The 23538-nt window shown below is 45.7% G+C and overlaps 1 protein-coding gene across 1 annotated transcript in view; it reads left to right on the top strand.

Moving 5' to 3' along the window:
* The window catches only part of SMARCD3 (SWI/SNF related BAF chromatin remodeling complex subunit D3), a gene marked incomplete at its 3' end in the record, with an annotated part of 54128 nt that overhangs the window by 10168 nt on the left and 20422 nt on the right, over window positions 1-23538 (top strand). The window contains 2 exon segments of the mRNA XM_086630903.1: window positions 1544-1761; window positions 4864-4906. Of these exon segments, the coding sequence (XP_086487029.1) occupies window positions 1544-1761; window positions 4864-4906 (261 nt within the window).

Raw genomic sequence — 23538 nt, 5'->3', positions numbered from 1 at the left:
ATCTGGGCAAACCATGGACAGTGGCACAGTGATGTTCTCTGTTCTCTTCTTGTCATTTATTTTATTTAATGGATTTTTTTGGCCTCTAGTAATCAGTGAACTGCTTTATTTTTCTGGAATTGTCTGTTTAAACTCCAGGATCTTGCTTCTGTTGTGCAACAGTCAACTCAGAGCCTGTTGGTTTTTATGTGATGATTGGATTGTTTTTTCCTGTGTAATTCACTTCAATATATATTGAAACCTGTTTTCATCTTCCTTTTAGGTGTTAATTCTGTCTCATAAAGTCCTTCTGCAGTTCTCTGAAGCTGGCCTTCATCCTTGCCAGCTTGATTAGCTTAGCATTACCAACAAACTTTTCACTTCCTTGCTTTTTCTCTCTTTTTTTCCTCCCCACTCACCCCTATTCGCTTATGAACATGCTGAAAAGCATGAGTCCCAGCAAAACTCTGTATGTGCCTTCCTTTTATCTTCAGAACCAATTGCTTTTACCTCATTGCTGTCCTTTAACCAATTATTTATCCATAATGGATGCCATAGCCTCTTGGTTTCCTTAAAAGACTTAGTAGAGGGACTTGAATTTCAAGACTTTTGTGTGTGATTATTCTTATTCACATACTCGTTCAAATGCCTACAGAGTGTATGTGTATTTGTTTGTATTTTTACATATACGTAGACATATAATAACCATCTTGATAGTTACTAGAATGAAACTAAGCTCTTCTCTCTGATTTAAATTACATTTTACAGGTGGTAATTGTTTTACTGTTTTTTCCCTTGATGACTACAAACTTTTAGGATTTAGAATAGAGTTTACCATGTGTCTTGTACAGCATTAAGTTTGTGGTTTGACCCAAAGTATCTCTCCAGAGTATGCTGAAGTCAACATAAATGTCAGGACTTTAGAATGTCAGCAGCCCCTATAGGCAAACTTATCACATTCCTTTTTTTTTTTTATTATTTTAGAGGCTTGATCAAACACATGACCTTTTCTTAAAGGATTCTTGTCGCTTTATGAACTTACATTGCTCTCCAGTGTAGGTGGAGGAGAGGACTCTTACTGGAAAGTGTTTTATCGTAGCGTTTTCCTGGTTCCCGTTTGCTTGTTACAGTCTCCCTACTGATCAAAGCAGCCTGGGAGTCAGTGCAAAGCCTGAAGCACTGGAGATGTGAGCTGGTAGCTTTGGTTAGCATGTGAACTGCACCAGTTTGGACTGCCTGTGGCTGCTGTGAAGCCTTTTCTTTGGTCTGAAGATAGAGCTTGCTGCTGTAAACTGGCCTAGATATGTTAGTGACCACTGAGTGTTTTCCCAAGCCTACAATTTTTCAACCCTGTTTCCCATCTACTTTATCACTGGATTCCTCTTTAAAATGTCCAGGAAATACCAGTCCAGAGCTCATGTGCTCTGTGTTGCTGCTTAGCGCTTACCAGGATGGTCAGGATGGGGAACTTGCCGTAGCTAGTGTCTGATTACGTACAAATGTCTCTGCAGCTGAAGAAACAGGGACCAAACTGGCTCTTCTTTCTGTTTCGCTTCTTCTCTAGCGACCTGGGATGCCATCAGGAGCTCGACTGCCCCATCAGGGGGCTCCCATGGGTCCCCCAGGCACCCCATACGTTGGAAGCCCCTCGGTGCGACCTGGGATGCCCCAGACCGTGATGGAAACCACGAGAAAACGCACTGCACCACAGCAGGTCCAGCAGCAGCAGGTGCAGCAGCAAGTGCAACAGCAGCAGCAAGCCACTCAGAACCGAACTAGAAGGTGAGTGTTCCAGAAAGAAAACACGGGAGGACAATCTCAGGGAGAAAAAATGATATATTTTTAGCCATAGGTAAGACCTTTAAGATCGAATGAGACAGAATAGAGGATTTCTATATTGTCAGTTTCTTAAAGCTGGAGAAGCATTGGTAAATTTTCCTCTTTACTTTGTGAATGGTCTTGAACAAGCTGACCTTTGCTAGTGTCAGGTTTTGCAGTTACGGTGCCTTTACCTCGCAGCTTTATTGGGCTGTAAATCTGGCAGTTGTGTTTAGCCTTTAAAGTTAATGAGCAGTTCTCTTCTAATACAGTACAATTATTTTATTATTTGCTATTTGTTCCATATAGTTTCACTGATTTCTGACTGGCTAGCAAAAGGGTTTGTAAATGAGACAAGTGGAAAAAATTTTTGGTTGGTCCTGTGAATACTTGTGCTGTGGTCACTCAGGAGAACGGTCATAAAACTTGCAATTGTCATTATTCCTACGTATAAAGTAAAGGGATATTAACAGGAAATAATTTCATACGATTAGAGGGATTTTTTAAAGGAACTTTTTAAAAAATACGCCCACTTTGTACAGTGCTGAATGCATTCTCTCTTAAATAACAGTTTGCTAATTTCTTTTTGCAACTTACTGACCTCAGCAGTCTGGAGTTCCCAGTGTAAGCCAGTTCCTGATAAATACGTAGGGTGCAGCCATCTCGGTGGTCTGCCTTTGGCAAAATCATTGTAGGTGTATACATGGATTCAGACAGTGTTCTGGTGGTGTCATCGTGTCTAGTTGGAGGTAAAACCTGACTCTCCAAGATCAGTGCTTCAGGAGCCCTGCTCTGTCCAGGTTATATGCCTTGGATCAGCAAGCCAGACTTGGGAATGCTTATATCTGGGATGCATCTGGAAAGGACACCCATCCTGAGAGTATTAATACATTATGAGTGAATAAGTTTGAATACTGAAGGAACGTGTGTGAGTGCAGCACGTGAGCACAAGAGATGCATGTGTGTCGTGGAGGCCTTGCCCAGCACTAGGCAAAATGCACATTCCACAGCACCTCCCAGGATGTGCTCCAGGAAACTGCATGGAATAATGCCTAGCCTTCAGATAGAACCTGAAAAATTGCCACTGCTGAATAATTAAGGTAAAGTTAACCTCTAACTAGTTTCCAGGGATCGTTAAAGAAGAATATTTTCTGAAAGTTGATGCCCTAACTCACAGAAGTAAGCAGTTCCCCCTCCCCATTTCTTAACTTCAGTGCTTCCAGTTTGGAACCCAGCAGTAACCTCTACTGTAGCGAGTACAGCTCACACCAGTGCTTCCGAGGTACTCAGGAAAGTTCCTCTGTTTCTTCTGCTGTGCCTTCCCTCCAGATAATGATGTCGAATGTTTTCCCCTTGTTCATTTCCACCTCCCTGTCACTTCCCATTGAAATTTTTCTATTTTTTCAGGCAAACTATTCTGGCACCTTGAGTCTAATTCTGGGAGTAGTTGAGTCCTGTGTTTTATGGCACAAACTGGCCAAGAAGGCGTAGTCATCCTTTCTTGGCAGGTTTGGTGGAGTCAAAAATCTCATTTCTCTAATAGACCCTTGGAGAACTGGTTGAGATGCAAGTCGTTGGGGGTTTTTGGTTTGTTTATTACTTGGGTTTTAATTGCAAGCCTTTGGGTTTGTTGCAGGTGCATGCGAATCCCATTTCCCTTTGGGAGGATAGAGCTAGCTCAGACATTAACTTCCAGATTCTGTTCAGTGTTTCAGTGCAGATTTGATTTTGTGAGCTGTGGAAGGTGTTGGAGGTTCACAACATGTGACATTCCAGTCCCATTATTCCTGTGCCTTTAAAAAGGGACGTTGTGCACCTACACAGTTGGATGTGACTGTGTGGATGAATTTTCTGCCCCCAAGGAGGGATATAGTTTGCGCTTCCAGGCACGAAGACTTCCTCAGTTTTGGCTTATATGGGAATGGGGAAAAATCTAATAATCTGGTATTTCAGGCCAGGCTTGTTATTAGCAAACGTAGGGAGGGGTGTGCCACAGCGATGTGTGGGAAACAGCTTTTGTGTGGACATGGCTGATGACAGACTTCCTGCGTGGAAACAGTAGGGAGAGGCATCCTCGTGGCAGGGCAGAGCGGCAGCAGGCCATTCCCTTTCTCCCGTTTGTCTGTCACAGGTGGAGCGATTCATCTCCTGCTTAAGATAAAGGCCTCATAAATTACAGAGGTGAAGAATAAGCCCGAATTCCCTCTTGGCCCTGTTAGAGACAGCTAGGGGACAGGTTCGGTGGGCACAAGGGGTTCCTAGAATCTGGAGAATTCTAAAGATGATGTAGTTGGCAGTCTTCCTGACAGTACCCTTTCTGAGGCACATATACATCCGTGTGTATGTACACCAACACACGTATGTGTTCAAAAGCACAGATACATAAATGTGCTTATGTATGGGTATGGACACATTATGTATATATGCTGCAGGCACACACAGATCTTCCCACATGTGTGTTCATAACAAGTACGGAAACGTAAGGCCACTTACCTTTGTACATCACTCATGCAAATGCAGTACAATAAGACAAGTGCATATACGTAGGGAAGAGTGTGTATATACGTGTGTTTTCATACCTCACATGGAATACACGTATATATGCGTGTTTCCATCAGCACTCTTATTTTGGGCATGAACGAACGAGCGTGTGCCATCGGTTTGAACGAGTTCACGTTCTGCTTAGAGGCACGCGGCCACGCACACGTGCATATGCATAGGTACCTCTGTGCACACTGTCCTCCTGCGTGCTTTCTCTTTATCTATAGGCAGCATGTGCACTTGCACACGTTGCCACCCCGCACCACAGACGATGCTGCGATCAGAGAACTTGCACACTTCTTTCCAAGATGCATAACAGACAGCCCTGATTTGTTCCTCGCTAACTGCCTCCCCAGGCTGCTGAGAGAAGGGGTCCTGGGTCCTGGGCATGGGTGAGACCCTTTTGCTGATGCATGCACAGCTGTGCACCAGCATGTGGAGATGTCAGGATAATTTAGCAGGTGGCCTCGTTACTCCTAGATCTGTCACCATGGTAACGTGTTTTTTTCTTTAAAAAATGTACAGTGCCAAGAGGAGGAAGATGGCTGACAAAATTCTCCCTCAGAGGGTGAGTCGCTTTCATTTCCTATTCCCTTCACAATCAGTTCAGCATCTTAGTGTAATTAGAGGGATTTTAGAAAATACTTTCACTTTTTGTTTAAAAATCTAATTAAAAAGTAAGTCGGCAGTGGGTGAAAGTGTGGAGAGCCAGGCCGGGGCTGGGCTGGGGCTGGGGTGTGGAGCAGCGCCCGCCCGTGCCCCCCGGCGCGGGGCTCACGGGCCGGCACTGCCGCTCGCTGGATGGACGGCGGCGCCGGGCTGCGCGGCGCACGGCGCGGCACCGGGGCCCGCTGGGTCTCCGGGATGTTCCTGATCAGTTTTTGAGGCTGGCCAAGCGCTGGTTTGGAGCGCGGCTGTGCCCGCCGGAGATGGGCTCGCTCTCAGGTCCCTCTGGCCCAGCAGAGCTGCCAGGTTCTGGTTTTTGTGGTCGTGTCCTAGGAGGACTGAAGTGAAACTGTGCAAACAACAGAGTTCAAGGGGCCTATATGGTCTGGAGAGTTATTAATTCTTTTGTCCCTGGGGATATGTCTAGCTTGTAGTGTCTGCCTGTACTTGATCCTCAATGCTTAAATCTTCTACTTCCTTTCTAAACATTGGAATTTCTCCCTGCTCCCCTTCTTTTTCATTATTCCCAGACTTTTCCTTTCCTGTGCCCTCTTCAGTACAGTTCCCCCAAAACCTACTTGGTCCCAAAAGGCAAGCTTCCTTAGTCTTCAAAGCACACACCCGTGTCACATCCTAGTCCCAGTTCCTTTGCCTTCTGGTGCTTTTTCTGGGCTCAGAATCCCTTTGGCAGGTGTGTAGATCTCCACCTCCTTTGGACACCTACCTCTCCACTGCTAGTGTAAACCCAGACTTGCTGGCAGCCTCCAGATTCTCTTCTGTGACATTCCAGAGGTGCCTGATGCCAGCCACTGAGGAGGTGAGCCCACTTTGGTGCTCTTCATGTCGTGTTACCACTTCTTTTCTTGTTATTCCTGCCGCTCCCTGAAAGCACAGCCTCCCGCAGGTTAGCCAGCAGTTCTCTCGTGCTGCTGTCTTGAAAGGATGAAGCCACCATTAAATCCAGACCTTTGAACTACTGGCAGCCTCCATGGTGTTTGTGTTGAAGTCTCATTCCTGCTCTCTTGAAGTCTGTACTGTCTTAGAATGAAATCTGCGTTTCTTGGGCTCTCAGTTCTGTCTGTCCCACACAAATTGTTTGCACAGACAACTATCCATCCTTTATGGTGAGGTTATCACTTTAAATATATGTCCATTTCAAGGCTTTGCTCTTTTTTTTTTTTTTTTGACTGGTGCCTTTATAAGATGAAAAGGTCTCAGAACAGAGATAACCAAACTTTTTTGACAACAGAAGACTTCTGCCTCTGTTTATCAAATCCATGATAATTCTTTAATAGGTAGAGCCTTACTCAGGTATGCCAAAAGCTATGGAGATGCCAGTGCCTTTCAGACCGTGCTGTCACCAAGCCTTCTGGCCTTTCGGTGGCTTTGTTGCTGTCAGCCAGTGATTTTAAATTACGGAGTGACAAGGCAACACACATTGCTGAGAGTTCTGTCTGCGGTGGAGTTTTTGTCATTGCAGCTGGAGTGCTGGTATCCGTGGTACGACGTTGTGTCTGGATTAAGGAACTCCATTAGGCTGCAGTCAGTGTGTCAGAACCTCCTTATGCTCACCGCTGATGGGATGGGAGAGTGCTGTGTGCATCGGCGTCCTGTCAGCTGGAAGATTTGCGCTGGTGGCTGTGGAATGCAAGAAAAACACAGGGTAAAACTTCCAACTTTCTGGAGCTACTTCTGGAGTATTTTCCAGCCAATCAGCATCTGCTACCCACAAAGTTTTTGCAGATTCTTGCTAATGTTTTCTGGGAACTGTGAAGGGGAGAGGGGAAAATGTTAAATACATTTTACTTGAAAATGCTCTCACGTGGGTTCTCAGTGTCACTTGCCGCGATAGCGAGTCGGGCAGTTGGCACAGATAACCTGCTGTTGGACTGCCAGGCTCTCTGATCAAGCCTGTGCCGTAGTGTTGGAGCATGTTGCTAGCTGGGGAGGGTCACTTGGCTCCCACAGTTCAGCTGTTAGAGGAGGATTTAATTTTGCATGGATATAGTCCTATAAGAAAGTTCAGCCTAGCAAACTGTTCCATGTAGGAAGATAGGACTATGGAACTGCATGGGACCTCCTGGCACATCCAGTCTGGTTCCCTCTGTCACGGAACCCCTGACAATTGCTGCCTCCAGACTGGTTAGGATCCTTACTTTTTAGATGCTTTAGATCCAGCAGCTTTTTTTTTTTTTTTCTTTTTTTTTTTTTCCCTTAGGCTTGGCAAGGCAAGGGCTTTTAATTTGCCCCATAAGAGGGGCTCCCCACAATTCTAATCCTCACAGTCCTTCATTGTATCTATTCCAGGTTAAATTCACCTCTTGCAAGCCTCTTTAAATCTACCTCTAAGGAGACCAGAACTATACATAGTATTACAGATTACCAGTATCACCAGTGCTTGGATCCCACTAATGCTTTTGTATCTCCACTGGAAATAGCTAGTGATGCAGATTGGGATCACATTTTATTTTTTATGGCCTTGCCACATTGATACAGCATATGGTCATTCTGTGACTGACTCGTACTCACAAGTATTTCTACTTCTATTGTTTGCAACTGATGAATTCGGATATTAGAGCAGGAATTATGGGTATAGACTCTGAGAAACATGATTCTCTGCTTTGTAATGCTATATTTCATCCCATTTCTATTATACGGTTCTCAGCTTCCTTACGTTCTCTGTACTGTCCTCTGCCTGGTATTGGCAGTGCCACTCAAATTTGTCATTATTGAGTTTTGTTAGCATACTTCTCCTTTTTCTGCTGGAGCTATTCTTGAAAATATCTAATGGTCCATGAGGTACTTTTTTCTATGCTAGTTCTTTACCACATATTGTTCTTCTAATCCTCCTTTTTCAGTCTTAAGTAATGGTTCCCTTTATGACCGTATGTCAAATGCTTTACTTAAATCAAGTCAATTGGATCTCCTGCATGTCTTTTGTCTAAAATGCAGTTTTAATTAAAAGAAAGGCTTGGTTAAGCCCAGGCTGACGTACTGTAACATAACAAGGCTTAGCATTTTTTATAGTGTGTTCAACATTAACTCCAGTTCTGTGCAGCAGGCTATACCCCACCCCGTTTTCCTTACCTCTGCATCCTTCCCCTGTTCTCGGGTCACTGAACCATCATTCAGTTTCAGAAAAGTTCATAGGCGTCTTCATTCACAGCTGGGGATCTGGATCTCTGGAGCCATCGTGGCCTGTGTGACCCAGGTCTAGCAGTTGTGCCTCAATTTCAACCCCAGACCACAGACTGTCTGTAGAGAAACATGACGGCACATCAGATTGCACCTCTTCTTTCTCCAGGCCTTGTCTCCTCTTTACATCTGGTCAGTGTCATGTTTTCTCTTAGTTCTGAGTCATGGCATTTTTTCCCAGGCACTGTGGCTGTGATTCACTGTGCTGTTGCTTCAGCTGTCTCGCCCGCCCGTTCTGACGCAAGATCAGCCGAAAAGCGTTCCGACTCCATGGCTGCGTGTGGCACTGCTTTTCCCCATGAAACTTGCAGAGCAGAGTGCCCCTTTGAAACAGCAGGCTGCCGCTCCTTCAGTGGCATGCTGGTCTCTCAGTATCGGCTACTGTTCTTCTCACTAGGCCCCAGACTTCTGTAAGGACTTTTTGTCTAGCTGTGCTGACAGGTCTTTGTACAGCTGTCCTCTCCTTTTCGTCCTCTCTACTTCATTCTCCTGTACGCAGATATTCAGTCAACTCCTGCTGCCGTGCACTGACCACTGTGTGGGATTCTCTGCACAGATCCTGTACCAGAATATTTGTCCTGTAGTTGTTTGGTCACTCTGTGGCTGTTGTCCACCTCTTTCTCCCTCTGAGCCAGCCAGAGGTGAGGAACACCTGGATCTGCTATTCACTCATAAGAAAGAAATGGTTAGGGATGTGACAGTCAGTGGCAGCCTGGGATGTAGCAGCTGTGAAATAATGAAGTTCAAGATCTTGAAGGGAATTGGTTGCCCAGAGAAGCTGTGGCTGCCTCATCCCTGGCAGTGTTCAAGGCCAGGTTGGATGGGGCTTTGGGCAACCTGGTGTAGTGGAGGGTGTCCCTGCCCATGGCAGGGGGGTTGGAACTGGATGATCTTTAAGGCTTGCTTACAAAATTTGCAGATGACACCAAATGACAGAGCCGGGTGAGAGAACCAGTTGATACGCTTGTGGACAGGCTGCCATTTAGGGGGAGCTGGACAGGCTGGAGAAATGAGCCAACAGGAACTTGACAAAATTCAGCAAGGTCAAATTCTTGGGAAAGTGGGGGGCAGTAAGCTCTTGCTGGGGCTGGCTGGCTGGAGAGCAGCACTGCTGGAAAGGTCCTGGAGGGCCGGGCAGACACTGGGCTGAGCGTGAGCAAGAAATGCCCTGGCAGCAAAGATGACTAACAGCATCCTCAGCTATACGAACTGGAGCACAGCCAAGAGATTGAGGGACTTGATTACACCACTTTGCCCAGTTCTCATTAGCTCTCAGCTAGAGCACTGTGTCCAGTTTTGGGACCCCCAGTTCAAGAAAGATGTTGGCAAACTGGACTGAGCTCAGCAGAGGGTTGTCAGATTGGTCAGAGGGCTGGATCAGACATGAGGAGAGACTGAGAGAGCTGGCCTTGTTCAGCCTGGAGGAATGATGGCTCTGATGGCACCTAATAGCAGCTTGTCAAGAAGATGGACCCAGATTTTCCAGTGGAGCATGGCAGGAGAATAAGACCCAGTGAGCATAAGTTGAAACGGGAGAGGAGCTGGCTATATGTAAGGAGAACCTTTTTCACAACAGGACAGTCAAGCATTGGAACTCAGAAGGGTTGTGGGATCTGCACCTTAGAAGTTTTCAAACCCCAACATAACCTCATCATTGACCCTGCTTTAGCAGGAAGTTGTACTAGAGACCTCCCAACATCCCTTCAAGCTGGTACCTGTGATCCAGCTGCTGTTCCATAGAGCATCTCTAGCAGAAGTCTCCAGGAATGTTGCTTTTTTGTGCCATCTGACTGCCTGCTCTAGAGTCGATGCTTTTCCATGCTGACTGACTTTGTGGTCACCTCTCCAGTTGTTTCTTTGGACTGTATGCTGCAGAGGTTTGGCTGGGTGATAGATCCTGCCTGGCCATTGGCCGTAAATGAGCCACTGAGTTGCTTTTACTAGAACTTTGAGAGTAACTCACAAGGACTCCTCATAATCCTGATTCATAGACGTGACCTATAGCCTTCTTTTTTGTAATTAGACATTCAGATATGGGCAGTGTAAAGCTCAGGTGCTTACGTGTGCTGGTTCTATCTGCCTGCGTTAGTCTGTGCTCGTAACTGGTTACCGCCAGTGAAAGACTGGCCTGACTGTTGCGTGTAGCGTTGCAGGATCTTTGCGGTTTTGGTATCTGCATGTGGCCGTGAAATTCAGAATGGCACGGTCCTTAATTGCTTTTGCCGTATTGCTGGGCTGTGTTACTGGCTCGGTGGTAGCCAACCAGAAATCCTCTCTGAAACACCCTCTCTTAGGGATCAAGACTCACAAGGTGGCGCAGAGTTACAGTTTCTAAGGGGTGTCAGCCCTTAGCTGTCCTGCTTTGACCACCACAGAAGTCACTTATGGCAATGAGCTGCAGACTAAAGGTCCTTAGCAGGGAGACTGTGCAGTGGCCGATAAACCAGACTTCAGTCGTTGTCTCTCATGCTGCGAAAACGATGGCTTCCAACGCTGTTCGTGACGCGGCGGGGCGGTGTGCCTCTGCTGGAGGTGGTTAAAAATCAGCTGAGGATCTAACTGAGCTTGTCAAGCTTCGGGGAGCCAGAGGTTTTGGCTGTTGTTACCTCTTTCAAAGATGGAAATTATAGGCTAGCCTAATCCTAAGGAAGTTGCCCAATCTCCATTCATTAGTGTCTGATGTTTGTTTTTTTTCTTTAAGCAAATTGCTGAAACTGTTTTGTTTGTCCTGCTCGGGTAATGAAGAATGCAGCTGCAATTGTTATTTCATACCTGAAATGGATCAAATTCTATTTTTTTTTTTTCCTGGGACCTTTAACGGTAGCCAACTTTCACCAGGAAAGAAGTATCAAAATGAAGGGCACACTCTTCTATATCTGGTGGTTTGGGGTTTTTTTTACTATCTATAGTTTAAACTACAATTAAGTTATGCAAGGGGCAGCATGGTGGCTGTCCACTACAGACAATCTGCCTGATCAGGAAAGAGACAAAGCTTTCTCAGACACCTGGAGGGAGCCCCATGGAGGCCCTCATACTCATGGGGGAACTTCACCCACCCTGACAGCCGCCTTGAGGGCGCGAGCACTGGGCACAAGCGCTACAGGAGATTCCTGGATTGGACCGATGGCAGGTTCTTGACACAGGTGACCAAGAAGCCAACACAGGAGGTGCTCTGCTGGACCCGTTACTCACAAAGAAGGAAAAACTGGTTGGGGATGGGAAGGTTAAGGGCAGCCCTGGCTGCAGCAACCATGAGACGGCAGAGCTTGCCATCCTGAGAGCAGCGAGCAAGAGCTGGACTTGAGGAGAGCAGGTTCTGGCTTGCTCAAGAATCTGCCCGCAAGGATCCTGTGGGACGGTGGGATCCCTGGAGGACAAAGGGGCTCAAGGAAGCTGGCTGAACTTCAAGGACAGCCTCTTCAAAGCAAAGGGGAACGATCAGACCAACGTGCACAAAGTTGAGCAGGCCCAGCAGGAGGGCAGGAGGGTTAAGCAGGGAATTCTTGACCGGCCTCAGATGCAAAGAGGGAGTGCACAGAGGTGTAAGCAGGGATGGTCTACCCAGGAGGAACAGCACAACGGTGCTCGAGTGTGCAAGCATGACATTAGGAAAGTCAAAGCTCAGCTGCAATTTAATCTGACAATGGACGTGACAGGCAAGAAGAAAGCCTTCTGCAAGTGAATCAGCAGCAGAAGGAAGACTAAGGACAACCTGGGTCTGGGTCTGCCGCTCCTGTCAAAAAGCCATGGAAAAGGCCGAGGCACTCCGTGTTGTCTTTGCCTCCGTTTTTCCTGGTAAGTCCTGTGCTCAGGGCTCCCAGGTCCCTGAGCCTACGTCGGAGACGTACGTAGCACGGCTGTTCAGAGGGACCTTGACAGGCTACAGAACAGGACGGCAGTTCAACGTGTAAAGTTCAACAAAGGCAGATACAAAGTTCTGCTTCTGGGATGGAACGATGCTGTGCAGTGGTACAGGTGGGCATCAACTGGGTAGGAAGCAGTTTTGCAGGAGAGGACAGAGAGGTCCTCATGGACAACACACTGGGAATGAGTCAGTGAGGTAAGCCAGCCTCGACAAAGGTCAGCTGCAAAATGGGCTGCATTAGCATAAGCGTTGCCATCAAGTCAAGGAAAGAGGCCATTCCTTGCTGTGCCACGCTTGTGAAACTGCATCTGGACTTGTGAGCACAAGACCAGAAAGACGTGGCATTCCGGAGTGAGGCCGCAGTGGACCATCAGGATGTCTGGGGACTGGAGCACGTGCCTGCCAAGAGACGCTGTAGGAGCTGACTTTGTCCAAGCTTGAGAAGAGAAGGGGAAAGGGAGATGCTGTTGGTGAGTCAATTGCCGTATGGGATGGTGAAGAAAAGACAGGGCTGGCCTCTTCTTGCAGGTGCACAGCAACAGGATGAGAGGCAACAGGGCTGCACCCAGAGCAGCGTGGGCAGCAGGTCAGGGAGGGGATTCTGCCCCTCTGCTCTGCTCTTCTGGACCCCCCTTCAGTGCTGCCTTCAGCTCTCAGGTCCCCAACAGCAGAAGGACATGGAGCTGTTGGAGCAGGTCCAGAGGAGGCCACGGATGATGTGAGGGCTGGAGCACCTCTGCTCTGGAGACAGGCCGAGAGAGTTGGGGCTGTTCAGCCTGGAGAAAAGAAGGCTCCGGGGAGACCTTAGAGCAGTCTTCCAGTACTTAAAGGGGGCCTACAGGAAAGCTGGAGAGGGGCTTTGGACATGGGTGTGTAGTGACAGGACACGGGGCGATGGCTTTGAACTGAAAGAGGGGAGATTCGATTAGATCCGAGGAAGACATTTTTTACAATGAGTGTTCAAGGCCAGTTGGATGAGGCTTTGAGCAACCTGGTGTAGAGGAAGATGTCCCTGCCTGTGGTGGGGGTGTTGGAACTAGATGATCTTTAAGGTCCCTTCCAACCCAAACCATTCTACGATTCTATGAATTTGAACCTGTTTTTGCAATAGTTGGTCTGCATGACTTCCAAAGGTCTTTCTAATCCAAATTACTTTGTGATTTCCGAGGCTGAAACAGTTGTCTACTCAGATCATGGTTTTGCCAGATACTCAGTGAATCCTTTGTACAGTTGAGGACTGTTCATCACTATAACCCCACAAGTTCAAACGGATTGTTCCCAAGATGTGAGTGACTTTGGTGTTTGCCTTCTGTTGGAAGCAACTGTGGTAGGTGCTTCTGATAGACCTTGGCTAGTGAAGAATTACCAACTGCCTGAACACTGAATGCTTGTGCAGATCAAGGAAGACTGAGCTGCCTACAGACTTTTTTCCAGGCAGCAGTACTCCTGTGAGGGCTCCACTGAAGTGGCTGAAATTCTTTCAGTGTCCCACAGTGTTAAGTTTATGGCAGAATGGGTTATGGATTGTCCGCGGGAAAGATTTCATACGAACAGTCGTGCTGGAGGTCAGTGAGGCTGACAGAGATGTTTCTGAGGTTTGCTGCTTTCCACACTTCACTTGAGGATGCTAATGGAAACCCAAACAACCCCCTTTAGAAAACTGTCCATGCCAAAAATGCTCTTCCCAGATCCTATGTTTTCTGATGGCGGAAGTCACAGAAATGACTACTGTAATTTTTTTTCAAAAGAGGGGAATCAAGAGCTAACCTGTTTGCAATGGGAGGATGTTTGAGATCTGTGTTTTGTAGTCTGTGATGTTAAGAGGGTGGAGATGGCTTTGTTCTTTGCACACATGGGAGATCTCACGTCTGTTTGTCCATGTGTCTCTGATCTGGGGTGTATCGGTGGCAATGAGTGCAACTCAAGAAAACCTCTATCTCCAGCTTAAGCTCGGGTTTTCCATCACTGACATTGTGTTTTTTCCTGTCATTTCCTATCAGTATTCTGTTTGTTCTTTATGCTCCATATCCTTGTGCATCAACTCCTAACAGTTGCATCGAGAAGTCTATGTAATTTTACTAGAGAGTGGCAAGCCTTGCTATGGGAGACTTTGAAAAGAAAAAGCATGTGTTTGATCTGCTGGGAGAAGAAGGTCTAATTTATTTTTAGTGTAGACAATCTGAAGTCTGATCCTATATGAGAACTTCCTGCTATTCTCTTTTGGTTTTCGTTTAACTTCTGCAAGATGGACCTGAGGATTTACTTGTCAGGGAGAGAGTATGTATTTAAAATCACGAGTGACAAAATATTCCCTGCAGTCATTGACAAATTTTTTCAGTATTCGGCTACACTCCTAAGAATTTTCATTTTATTTCTGCTCTGAACTTAACAATTTCAAGTTCATTGTGTTGTCACTTTAATAGGCAGAGAAACCTTTTTCTTTTTATGTAGATAGATACATACTCATAAGGAAAGCTAAATTAATTGGCCTCATGGAACCTTGTGTTATAGAGGATGTTTTCCTGTCTGCTAATCATCTCAATAGCTTTTCTCGGAATTTTATTGATTTTGTCAGTAGATTTCTTCATTTGTGACGCTGGTATTCTTTTGGTGATTATGATGTTGCCAAGCACGGCAGTAATTGTAAAATCCTTAGTCTTGCTGCACATCTTCCTGCTCGTGTATTTAAGAACTGCACTGGCCTGTTAGGCTACCGTGGTGTTCTGGGCTGTTGTTTCCTCCCCTACCACTTCCTAAACCGTTTTGATATTTCTCTGGGAAGCAGTGAGAGTCCCCATGCTGTATCTATGTCCTATGTTCTTTGCTTCGATTTTTTTGGTTTGTACAAATACCTTAATAATTTTATTGTTTTCGTGCTCCCAGTTCACCATGGTATGGATTCATATCCCCGTCCTCTTCTTTATTTCTGATTTCCCCATCCTGTGTCACTTGTAGATTCTGTTCCTTATGTTCAGGTTAGATTATAAAGCCCCAGAACCATTTCTCTTCTTTATACCTTGCATCTTTGTTGCTGCTCATGCAGATGACTTCGTTAACTTATCCACAGTGAATTTCGGTCACTTCCATCAGTAGCCATGGTCCCATTCGTACCCACCAGTACAGCTAAATGGCTTGCTTTACTGGGCGTTCCGCTGTGTCCGTTCAGTATTGCAGCTCATCTGCCACCATGCAGCTCAGTCAGCAAACTCAGAAAAAGCCTTTTCTGAAGTGTCTTACAGTCTCTTCAGGTCATGATTAACTAAAAATTTTACAGCTTTTAATGCATTTATGTCTCCTTTGTCCTCTTCTGGATCATTTTAATAAAAAGCCGGGTCAAAGCTGTTGAAAGACGTAAGGTTTCTTGTATCACTTGGCCACGATGAAAACTGAATATTTGTCTTACTGCTTTTTTTCAGCTTTCTTGGGCAACACGTGGCCAGTATTTGCTTTTTATCTGTGTGTCACTGTGAATTCCGCAAAAAGCTCTTGTGAAGGATTGTATCCCAAAGGACCACTTGAAAGTCTAAAATACCTGTTTTCCTCTATTTTTTCCGTTATTTCTGACATCTTTAAGGAGTGGATGGGACGTATTTTCTTGCAGAAGTGATACAGCTAGGTCTCTTGCTATTTAGAAGAATAAGTTTGAAATTCACACGATGCTTTTAAGTAAAGTACTCTTCCAGCCAGGGTAGTAATTAGCTCAGAGTGAACACGTTAGATCAGTTTTGACATAATGTGTATCTTTCTCTATAGCCTTGGAGACTGAAGCAGAGTTGCTTCTTTGCTGTACTTGAGAGAGTTTAGTCTAGATTTAAATATCCATGACTCTGTTTTTCATAACTGGGAAATGTTCATGACATTCTGCTTAAAACATTGTAGGGAAATCAGAGTAAATCTCTCTAAATCTTGCTTACATCTTTTAGCTGCACATAAGGGGCTTATCTGTTCTGGTTCGACGTTTCTTCTCTGTTTTAAAGCAAAATACAACTTAACTCTTTGGTTTTCTCCCCATAGCTCTGTGACGATAAATGGATAAATATTTTCCTCTCATTAAACTCTTTTTCCTGTGCTAATATTTATTTGGTAATGAAATAGCCAGAATAAAGATAGCATTCTAAATAAATTTACAAGTGCACCATTCCCCAACAGAATTGCACTATTAAGATGATGACAGTTATGATGCAGTTGGGGCTGAGTGAGGGAGAGGACTCAGGGGATGTCAAAGTAAAAAAGAGAGGGAAAAAGTTTTTGAATTAGAACAAGATTTTTGTAAGGGTTGGGAAGTGAAGACTTGAGGATTCCACCTGTGTGCTAAGGACTGCTGGATTAGATGACCCTCTGCTGCAGGTGCAGAGAAGGAGGCGAGAATGCACTTCTGCTTAAACAGTGTTTTTCATCTGTTCTCCTCTCTGCTTGACAGCTGCCAAGTCCAGCGCAGGGCCACAAAGATGATGAAGGGAGTGGAGCATCTCCCCGATGAGGAAAGGCTGAGGGAGCTGGGTCTCTTTAGCTTGGAGGAGACTGAGGGGAGACCTCATTGATGTTTATAAATATGGAAAGGGTGACTGTCATGAGGATGGAGCCAGGCTCTTCTCAGTGGCATCCAATGATAGGACAAGGGGAAATGGATCTAAGCTGGAACATAGGAGGTTCTGCTTAAACATGAGGAAGAACTTCTTCCCAGTAAGGGTACCAACACTGGAACAGGCTGCCCAGAGAGGTTGTGGAGTCTCCTTCTCTGGAGGTGTTCCAAACCCGCCTGGACGCGTTCTTGTGTGATCTGATCTAGGTGGTCCTGCTCCGGCAGGGGATTGGACTAGATGATCCTTTGAGATCCCTTCCAATCCCTGACATTCTGTGATTCTGTGTGATTCACTCACAGTCCTTCCTTTTCTTGGTGACAGGCAGATAGAAAAACGTAAATTCAGAGTTGGGGAAGCTCTCTTCCCCTCTGGAAGGTTTTCCTGCTCTCTAGATGAGGAAGGATCTTTTTATTCCCTGCCTGGGCTTCTCTTGATCTCTCTGTTAAACTTTACATTATTTGAGGAAATCCTTGTCCCTTTATCTGAGTGAAGACATCTGAGCACTTTGATGCTTCGTAGAGCCCTGTACAGCTTTGCAAAAATTAAATCATATTGGGCAAGCCTGCCTTTTTCTTACATCACAGGGTTCTTTGATAAGAGAAATTGTGTTGATACTACTGGATTTCTTCAAGGCATTTAATCTATTATCAGTGACATCTCAGTTAGAAATCTTGCAGCATAAGTAAGCTTACTTGCTACCTTAAATTATAAAGTCCCTCACTGTCAATTTGGAGCTGTATCAGTGATTCTAGTGGGACCAGAAAGATCAGTTCTTGGCCCAGTGCAGTGTAGCTTTTTTTTTCCCAGTGTCGTGCATAATATGTGAAATTTGTTGGTAAAAGCTATGGGTAAGATTAATGGAACAGTAAATAAACACAGGGAGAAGGACAGTTATTGCTACAAAGTGTTATCTGAACTGCCCAATGAAAGTTGTCATAACATATTTTTGCTGCACATAAGCGCAGTCATCTCTCACCCAGGAGTCTGGCCATACAAGAGTCTGCCTTGAACGCAGCGATTCAGACATGCTTGAGGCAGATGAAGTTGACAGAGCACAAGCAACAGTTGGTTCTTAGTTCTGCCTCTCTCATGCTTCCTTATACGATGTTTGTTAAGACCAGGAGGAGCTGGTGCGTATCCTTTATAGTACAGGCCAGACAGCTTCAACCCATTACTTTTGTATGGAATTCAGCAGACACATCGGCATCACGGTACTCCCGTTTCCATCTCCTGCTAGCAGTGTTCCTCAAGGTTTCTGTTTCACCAGAACAGCAACTGGTCACCTCCTTCCTTAGTAATAGTACTTCTGCTTCATGGATCGTGACCATCCTTTTCTCAAATCAACAAGTAGATAATTAAATTAGCATACACTCAGAGCAGGTATTTCCTGTAGATACTTGTTCTGAAGCTTGACACACTGTTAGATAAATGTTGCTTTCAGCTGCAAAAATAGAAGCAGAAATGTAATGGGCATGTATCAGATCTAGCATCAACTCCCTGTGACAGTTCAAATATGTTACCAGCTTTTGCCAGTTTGACTTTGTACCTCTGGACCTTACAAGGGGCTTAAAGTCGGCGTGCTTTCTACACCAGGTACTTCAGGCGTTTTGACAGAAACCTGCAGCTGATCTTGATCAATGTTTTGAGCGGAATCTGCTACTCTCAGGTCAGAAATGGAAGCCTCAAAAGTGAAGGAAGGCTGCCTCTTCCAGAATTGTTCTTCTCCAGCCATGCTATTGGCCAAGCAAAACATTTCTCTGTCTCTCAGCCTTTCCCCTCCCATAGCCTTAGATACTTCATCTGTCGCCATGCCACTGCTAACCTATTTTGAATTGAAGATTTCAAAAGGTGGATTATCCCTGACTTGTTTGTTTGTTCGTTCAGTAACAACAAATTAGCCATTCCTGGTAGCTGGTGCATGGTCTGAGGTAAGGGAATCATAGAATCATAGAATGTTAGGGCTGGAAGGGACCTTCAAAGGTCATCTAGTCCAACCCCCCTGGAAGGAACAGGGATATCTCCAACTAGATCAGGTTGCTCAGGGCCTCATCCAACCTGGCCTTGAACGTCTCCAGGGATGGAGCATCCACCACCTCTCTGGGCAACCTGTTCCAGTGTTCTACAACTCTCATGGTAAAAAATTTTTTCCTAATATCCAACCTGAATCTACCTCCCTCTATTTTAAACCCATTACCCCTTGTCCTATCACAACTGGCCCTCCTGAACAGCCTCTCCCCATCTTTCTTGTAGGCCCCCTTGAGGTACTGGAAGACCGCTATAAGGTCACCCCGGAGCCTCCTCTTCTCCAGGCTGAAGAGCCCCAACTCTTTCAGCCTGTCCTCATAGGAAAGGTGCTCCAGCCCTCTTATCATCTTCGTGGCCCTCCTCTGGACCCTCTCCAACTGGTCCATGTCCTTCTTATGTTGGGGACTCCAGAACTGGAAGGACAAAGATGAACTGTAAATCTTAATTTCTTGTTTTCAGAGGGGTTAAGTTTAGTTAGCCAGTGTTCTGGAAGGGTGAGTGAGTTACTGAGCTACATCTGGCTGTATAAAAAAAGTTTACTTGAGTAGCCCAGCTCATGGAGTCCTTGTTGCTGTATGGCTGCTCGGTTCTCACTTACTTTCGATCAATGTAAATGTCCTCCAGAGTTTTTGATTTGGAGATATCCTTAAATGTGCATAGAGGATATTAGGCACACTAGCATTTCTGTTGCTTCCTTTGGAACTCTTTTGAGGAATTGTAAGCCTTGTTTGCATATGTGCCCCAAATTTAAATATATTACTTATACATTTTACTTGCAATGCGTGTAATACATATAACATATATTCACAGTTGAATAGAATAAAACAAAAACTAACTGTAATTTAGTCTCTATAACATATAGGGTGAAAGTGACCTCTTAGTCCTCAACACACAAAGGATTCACTGAATATCTGGCAAAACCATGATTTGGGTAGACAGCTGTTTCAGCCTCAGTAATCACAAAATAATTAGGATCAGAAAGACCTTTGGAAGTCATGCAGACCAACTGTGGCACAGACAGGTTCAAATTACATCAGGTTGCTCAGGACCTTGTCCAGTCGAGTTCTGAATACCTTCAACCAAGGATGGAGATCCCTCAGCATCTTTTGGCAGCCTGTTCCGATGTTTTGGTAGCATCATGGTTTGAAAAAAAAAAAAAAAAAAAAAGAAAACTTCCTTATACTGAGTCGGTTGTCCGTGTTGCAGTGAGTTTCTGTTGCCTCTCATCCTGTTGCTGTGCACCTGCAAGAAGAGCCGGCCCTGTCTTTTCTTCACCATCCCATACGGCAATTGACTCACCAACAGCATCTCCCTTTCCCCTTCTCTTCTCAAGCCTGGACAAAGCCAGCTCCTACAGCGTCTCTTGGCAGGCACGTGCTCCAGTCCCCAGACATCCTGATGGTCCACTGCGGCCTCACTCCGGAACGCCACGTCTTTCTGGTCTTGTGCTCACAAGTCCAGATGCAGTTTCACAAGCGTGGCACAGCAAGGAATGGCCTCTTTCCTTGACTTGATGGCAACGCTTATGCTAATGCAGCCCATTTTGCAGCTGACCTTTGTCGAGGCTGGCTTACCTCACTGACTCATTCCCAGTGTGTTGTCCATGAGGACCTCTCTGTCCTCTCCTGCAAAACTGCTTCCTACCCAGTTGATGCCCACCTGTACCACTGCACAGCATCGTTCCATCCCAGAAGCAGAACTTTGTATCTGCCTTTGTTGAACTTTACAACGTTGAACTGCCGTCCTGTTTCTGTAGCCTGTCAAGGTCCCTCTGAACAGCCGTGCTACGTACGTCTCCGACGTAGGCTCAGGGACCTGGGAGCCCTGAGCACAGGACTTACCAGGAAAAACGGAGGCAAAGACAACACGGAGTGCCTCGGCCTTTTCCATGGCTTTTGACAGGAGCGGCAGACCCAGACCCAGGTTGTCCTTAGTCTTCCTTCTGCTGCTGATTCACTTGCAGAAGGCTTTCTTCTTGCCTGTCACGTCCATTGCTAGATTACATTGCAGCTGAGCTTTGACCTTCCTAATGTCATGCTTGCACACTCGAGCACCGTTGTGCTGTTCCTCCTGGGTAGACCATCCCTGCTTACACCTCTGTGCACTCCCTCTTTGCATCTGAGGCTGGACAGGAATTCCCTGCTTAGCCCTCCTGCTGGGCCTGCTCAACTTTGTGCACGTTGGTCTGATCGTTCCCCTTTGCTTGAAGAGGCTGTCCTTGAAGTTCAGCCAGCTTCCTTGAGCCCCTTTGTCCTCCAGGGATCCCCACTGTCCCACAGGATCCTTGCGGGCAGATTCTTGAGCAAGCCAGAACCTGCTCTCCTCAAGTCCAGCTCTTGCTCGCTGCTCTCAGGATGGCAAGCTCTGCCGTCTCATGGTTGCTGCAGCCAGGGCTGCCCTTAACCTTCCCATCCCCAACCAGTTTTTCCTTCTTTGTGAGTAACGGGTCCAGCAGAGCACCTCCCTTGTTGGCTTCTTGGTCACCTGTGTCAAGAACCTGCCATCGGTCCAATCCAGGAATCTCCTGTAGCGCTGTGCCCAGTGCTCGCGCCTCAAGGCGCTGTCAGGGTGGGTGAAGTTCCCCCATGAGTATGAGGGCCTCCATGGGGCTCCCTCCAGGTGTCTGAGAAAGCTTTGTCTCTTTCCTGATCAAGTGGTTTGCAGGAGGTGCCCCTTGCAGCATCACCTCTTCCCACGCAGCTCACAGCCTTCTGATGAGACCTTCCCTGCTGCGCGGCGTGTTGCCGTTGTCTACCAAGCTGGCGTGCTGTGCCACTCACAGAAGCTGTCCCGGGATTTTTCCGTATCCCAGAGACTGTGGTGTGCAACTGTTCCCTGGTTTCTGATTGTGTCTCTTCCCCAAGCCGTGCAGCTGCTCACAGGCAGACATGGTGGGGCCGCCACTTCGTGCTGCTGTTGCAAGGAAGTTGTGGGAGCCTGTCCCATTGTGCTCTTCCCTGCACACTGTCCTCACTGCCCCCACCCTGAGCGTTTTTTCCGTTCTTTTGTCACCATTGATGAAAAAATCCATGGTAATCAAGGATAAATGTGCATAATTTAATAATAATCTGTTCTTATTAATTTTTTGAATTTTGAAACACTTCAATTTTCACAATAGGAGAAATAGAACCCTAGCCTCTACAAAGATGCCGTCTTAGTAATGTTAATAATAATCTATTCCATATATCCATGTAATTTTAAGGTAAGGGTTAACATACATGCTTCAAAACCTCAGATGATGAGGTGATGTTGCTCGATGCTTTTTGTAGTTTCTTGAAATAGATAAAGGCCAGAATGGAGAATTCAGGTCTTTAAATAGTCTTTATGCGTTTATAGTTAGAACTTATGTAGAAGAAGAGGGGACTTGCATGGAGCTATGAACTGTACAGTTAGGGCAAACCACACAAGAAGAAGGAATTAGGAACAGATAAACACCAAGATAACTAAGGGTCAGTTACCTATGAAGAAAACTGAAAAATGAATTACATACTACAGGCTGGAGTGTAAGAGTATCTGTATCTTTTTTGAGCTAAGATATGCCAGAAACAAAGACAATTCTTTGTTGTGATGTGATACTGCGGGGGCTTCCCTTTATTTTTCCTCTTACTCTTGAGGGGAAATTGGGAAAGAGTATGAAATTTTAACAGTATCATGCCTGCAAAAGATTATTCCAATAGTAGGATGAGAAAGCAAAAGACTGTAAGAGCAGCCAGAGCTGGCCTGAGTGGACCTTTCATCTAGCCCACTACCCTGTCTTCGCTGTGACCATAACGCATTCCTAGAGAAGTGCAGGCAAGTACCGTTCTTCTCCCCAGGTAATCTCCCAGCCTGCAGCCATTTGCAGTTCAAGGGTTTATATGGAGTGTTATCTTTGGCTGACTTTAAAGTTTTTGTGCTTTCTTGACATAGAACGATCATAGAATCATAGAATGGTTTGGGTTGAAAGGGACCTTAAAGATCATCCAGTTCCAGCCCTCCTGCCATGGGCAGGGGCACCTTCCTAGGTGCTCGAAGCCTCATCTCAAAGCCTTAAAATGTTTAACATCCAGTTTGGTTATTGGAATGGAATAGGAAATACCTTTTCATTTTCATGTGGTAAGAGATGTGAAAGTATGAAGTAGAAATATTTATTGAGGATTACTGCTGTTTCTACAAACTTACTAGAAATTTCGTTAGATCCTGGGTCCAGTACCCTGCGAACCAGCTGGAAAGGTTGTAACACAGCTGTAGTATCTGCTGTGTCTGGAGGGTGTGTAGGCCAGCTCCCTGCTTCATCATGTGCCCAGGAGATCATGAACTGGCTGTGCTGGAACTTGAGTTGAAAGACTGAAACTGTGTTCTAGGTCCAGAATTTTTAATTGACTGCAGTACAGCATGATTACTTTCCTCTGTGTGGAAGGAACTGAGCAATCTTTTCTCTGTGTGGGACAGGATAAAAGCATCGGGGTGTTTTGTTGGGTCCAAAGATTTGCATTCAGTGTGGGGAGAAAGTATTGCCAGCTGTCTGTGTTCTGCAGGCTGTCTGGCAACTCCTCGATGTTTCCAGGGCAATGCTTGTTCTTCATGCTTGGCTCGTAAGAACGTTCATGTTCTTTTATTATTCTGCTGATACTAAGACTTTGTGAAAGAATACAAGCAGTATTCATGGAGTTTTTGGCTCCATGGTTTCTGCTTCTCCAAAGTGTCAGTCCTGCTGTAAATAGAGCAGGTGTTCCAGCATCTCAAAACAACACAAACAAACAAATAAGGTTGGAAGAGACTTTAATAAGGTCAGTAAGTCTTGATCAGTCTAAATACAGAAGGGAGGAGTTGTTCCTTTTCAGGCTGGAAAAGAAAAATCATAGAATCATAGAATGGTTTGGGTTG

The sequence above is a fragment of the Tauraco erythrolophus genome, unplaced genomic scaffold, assembly GCF_009769465.1.
Source record: "Tauraco erythrolophus isolate bTauEry1 unplaced genomic scaffold, bTauEry1.pri scaffold_58_arrow_ctg1, whole genome shotgun sequence".
Lineage (NCBI taxonomy): Eukaryota > Metazoa > Chordata > Aves > Musophagiformes > Musophagidae > Tauraco > Tauraco erythrolophus.
This window is presented reverse-complemented; position numbering and strand designations above follow the sequence as displayed.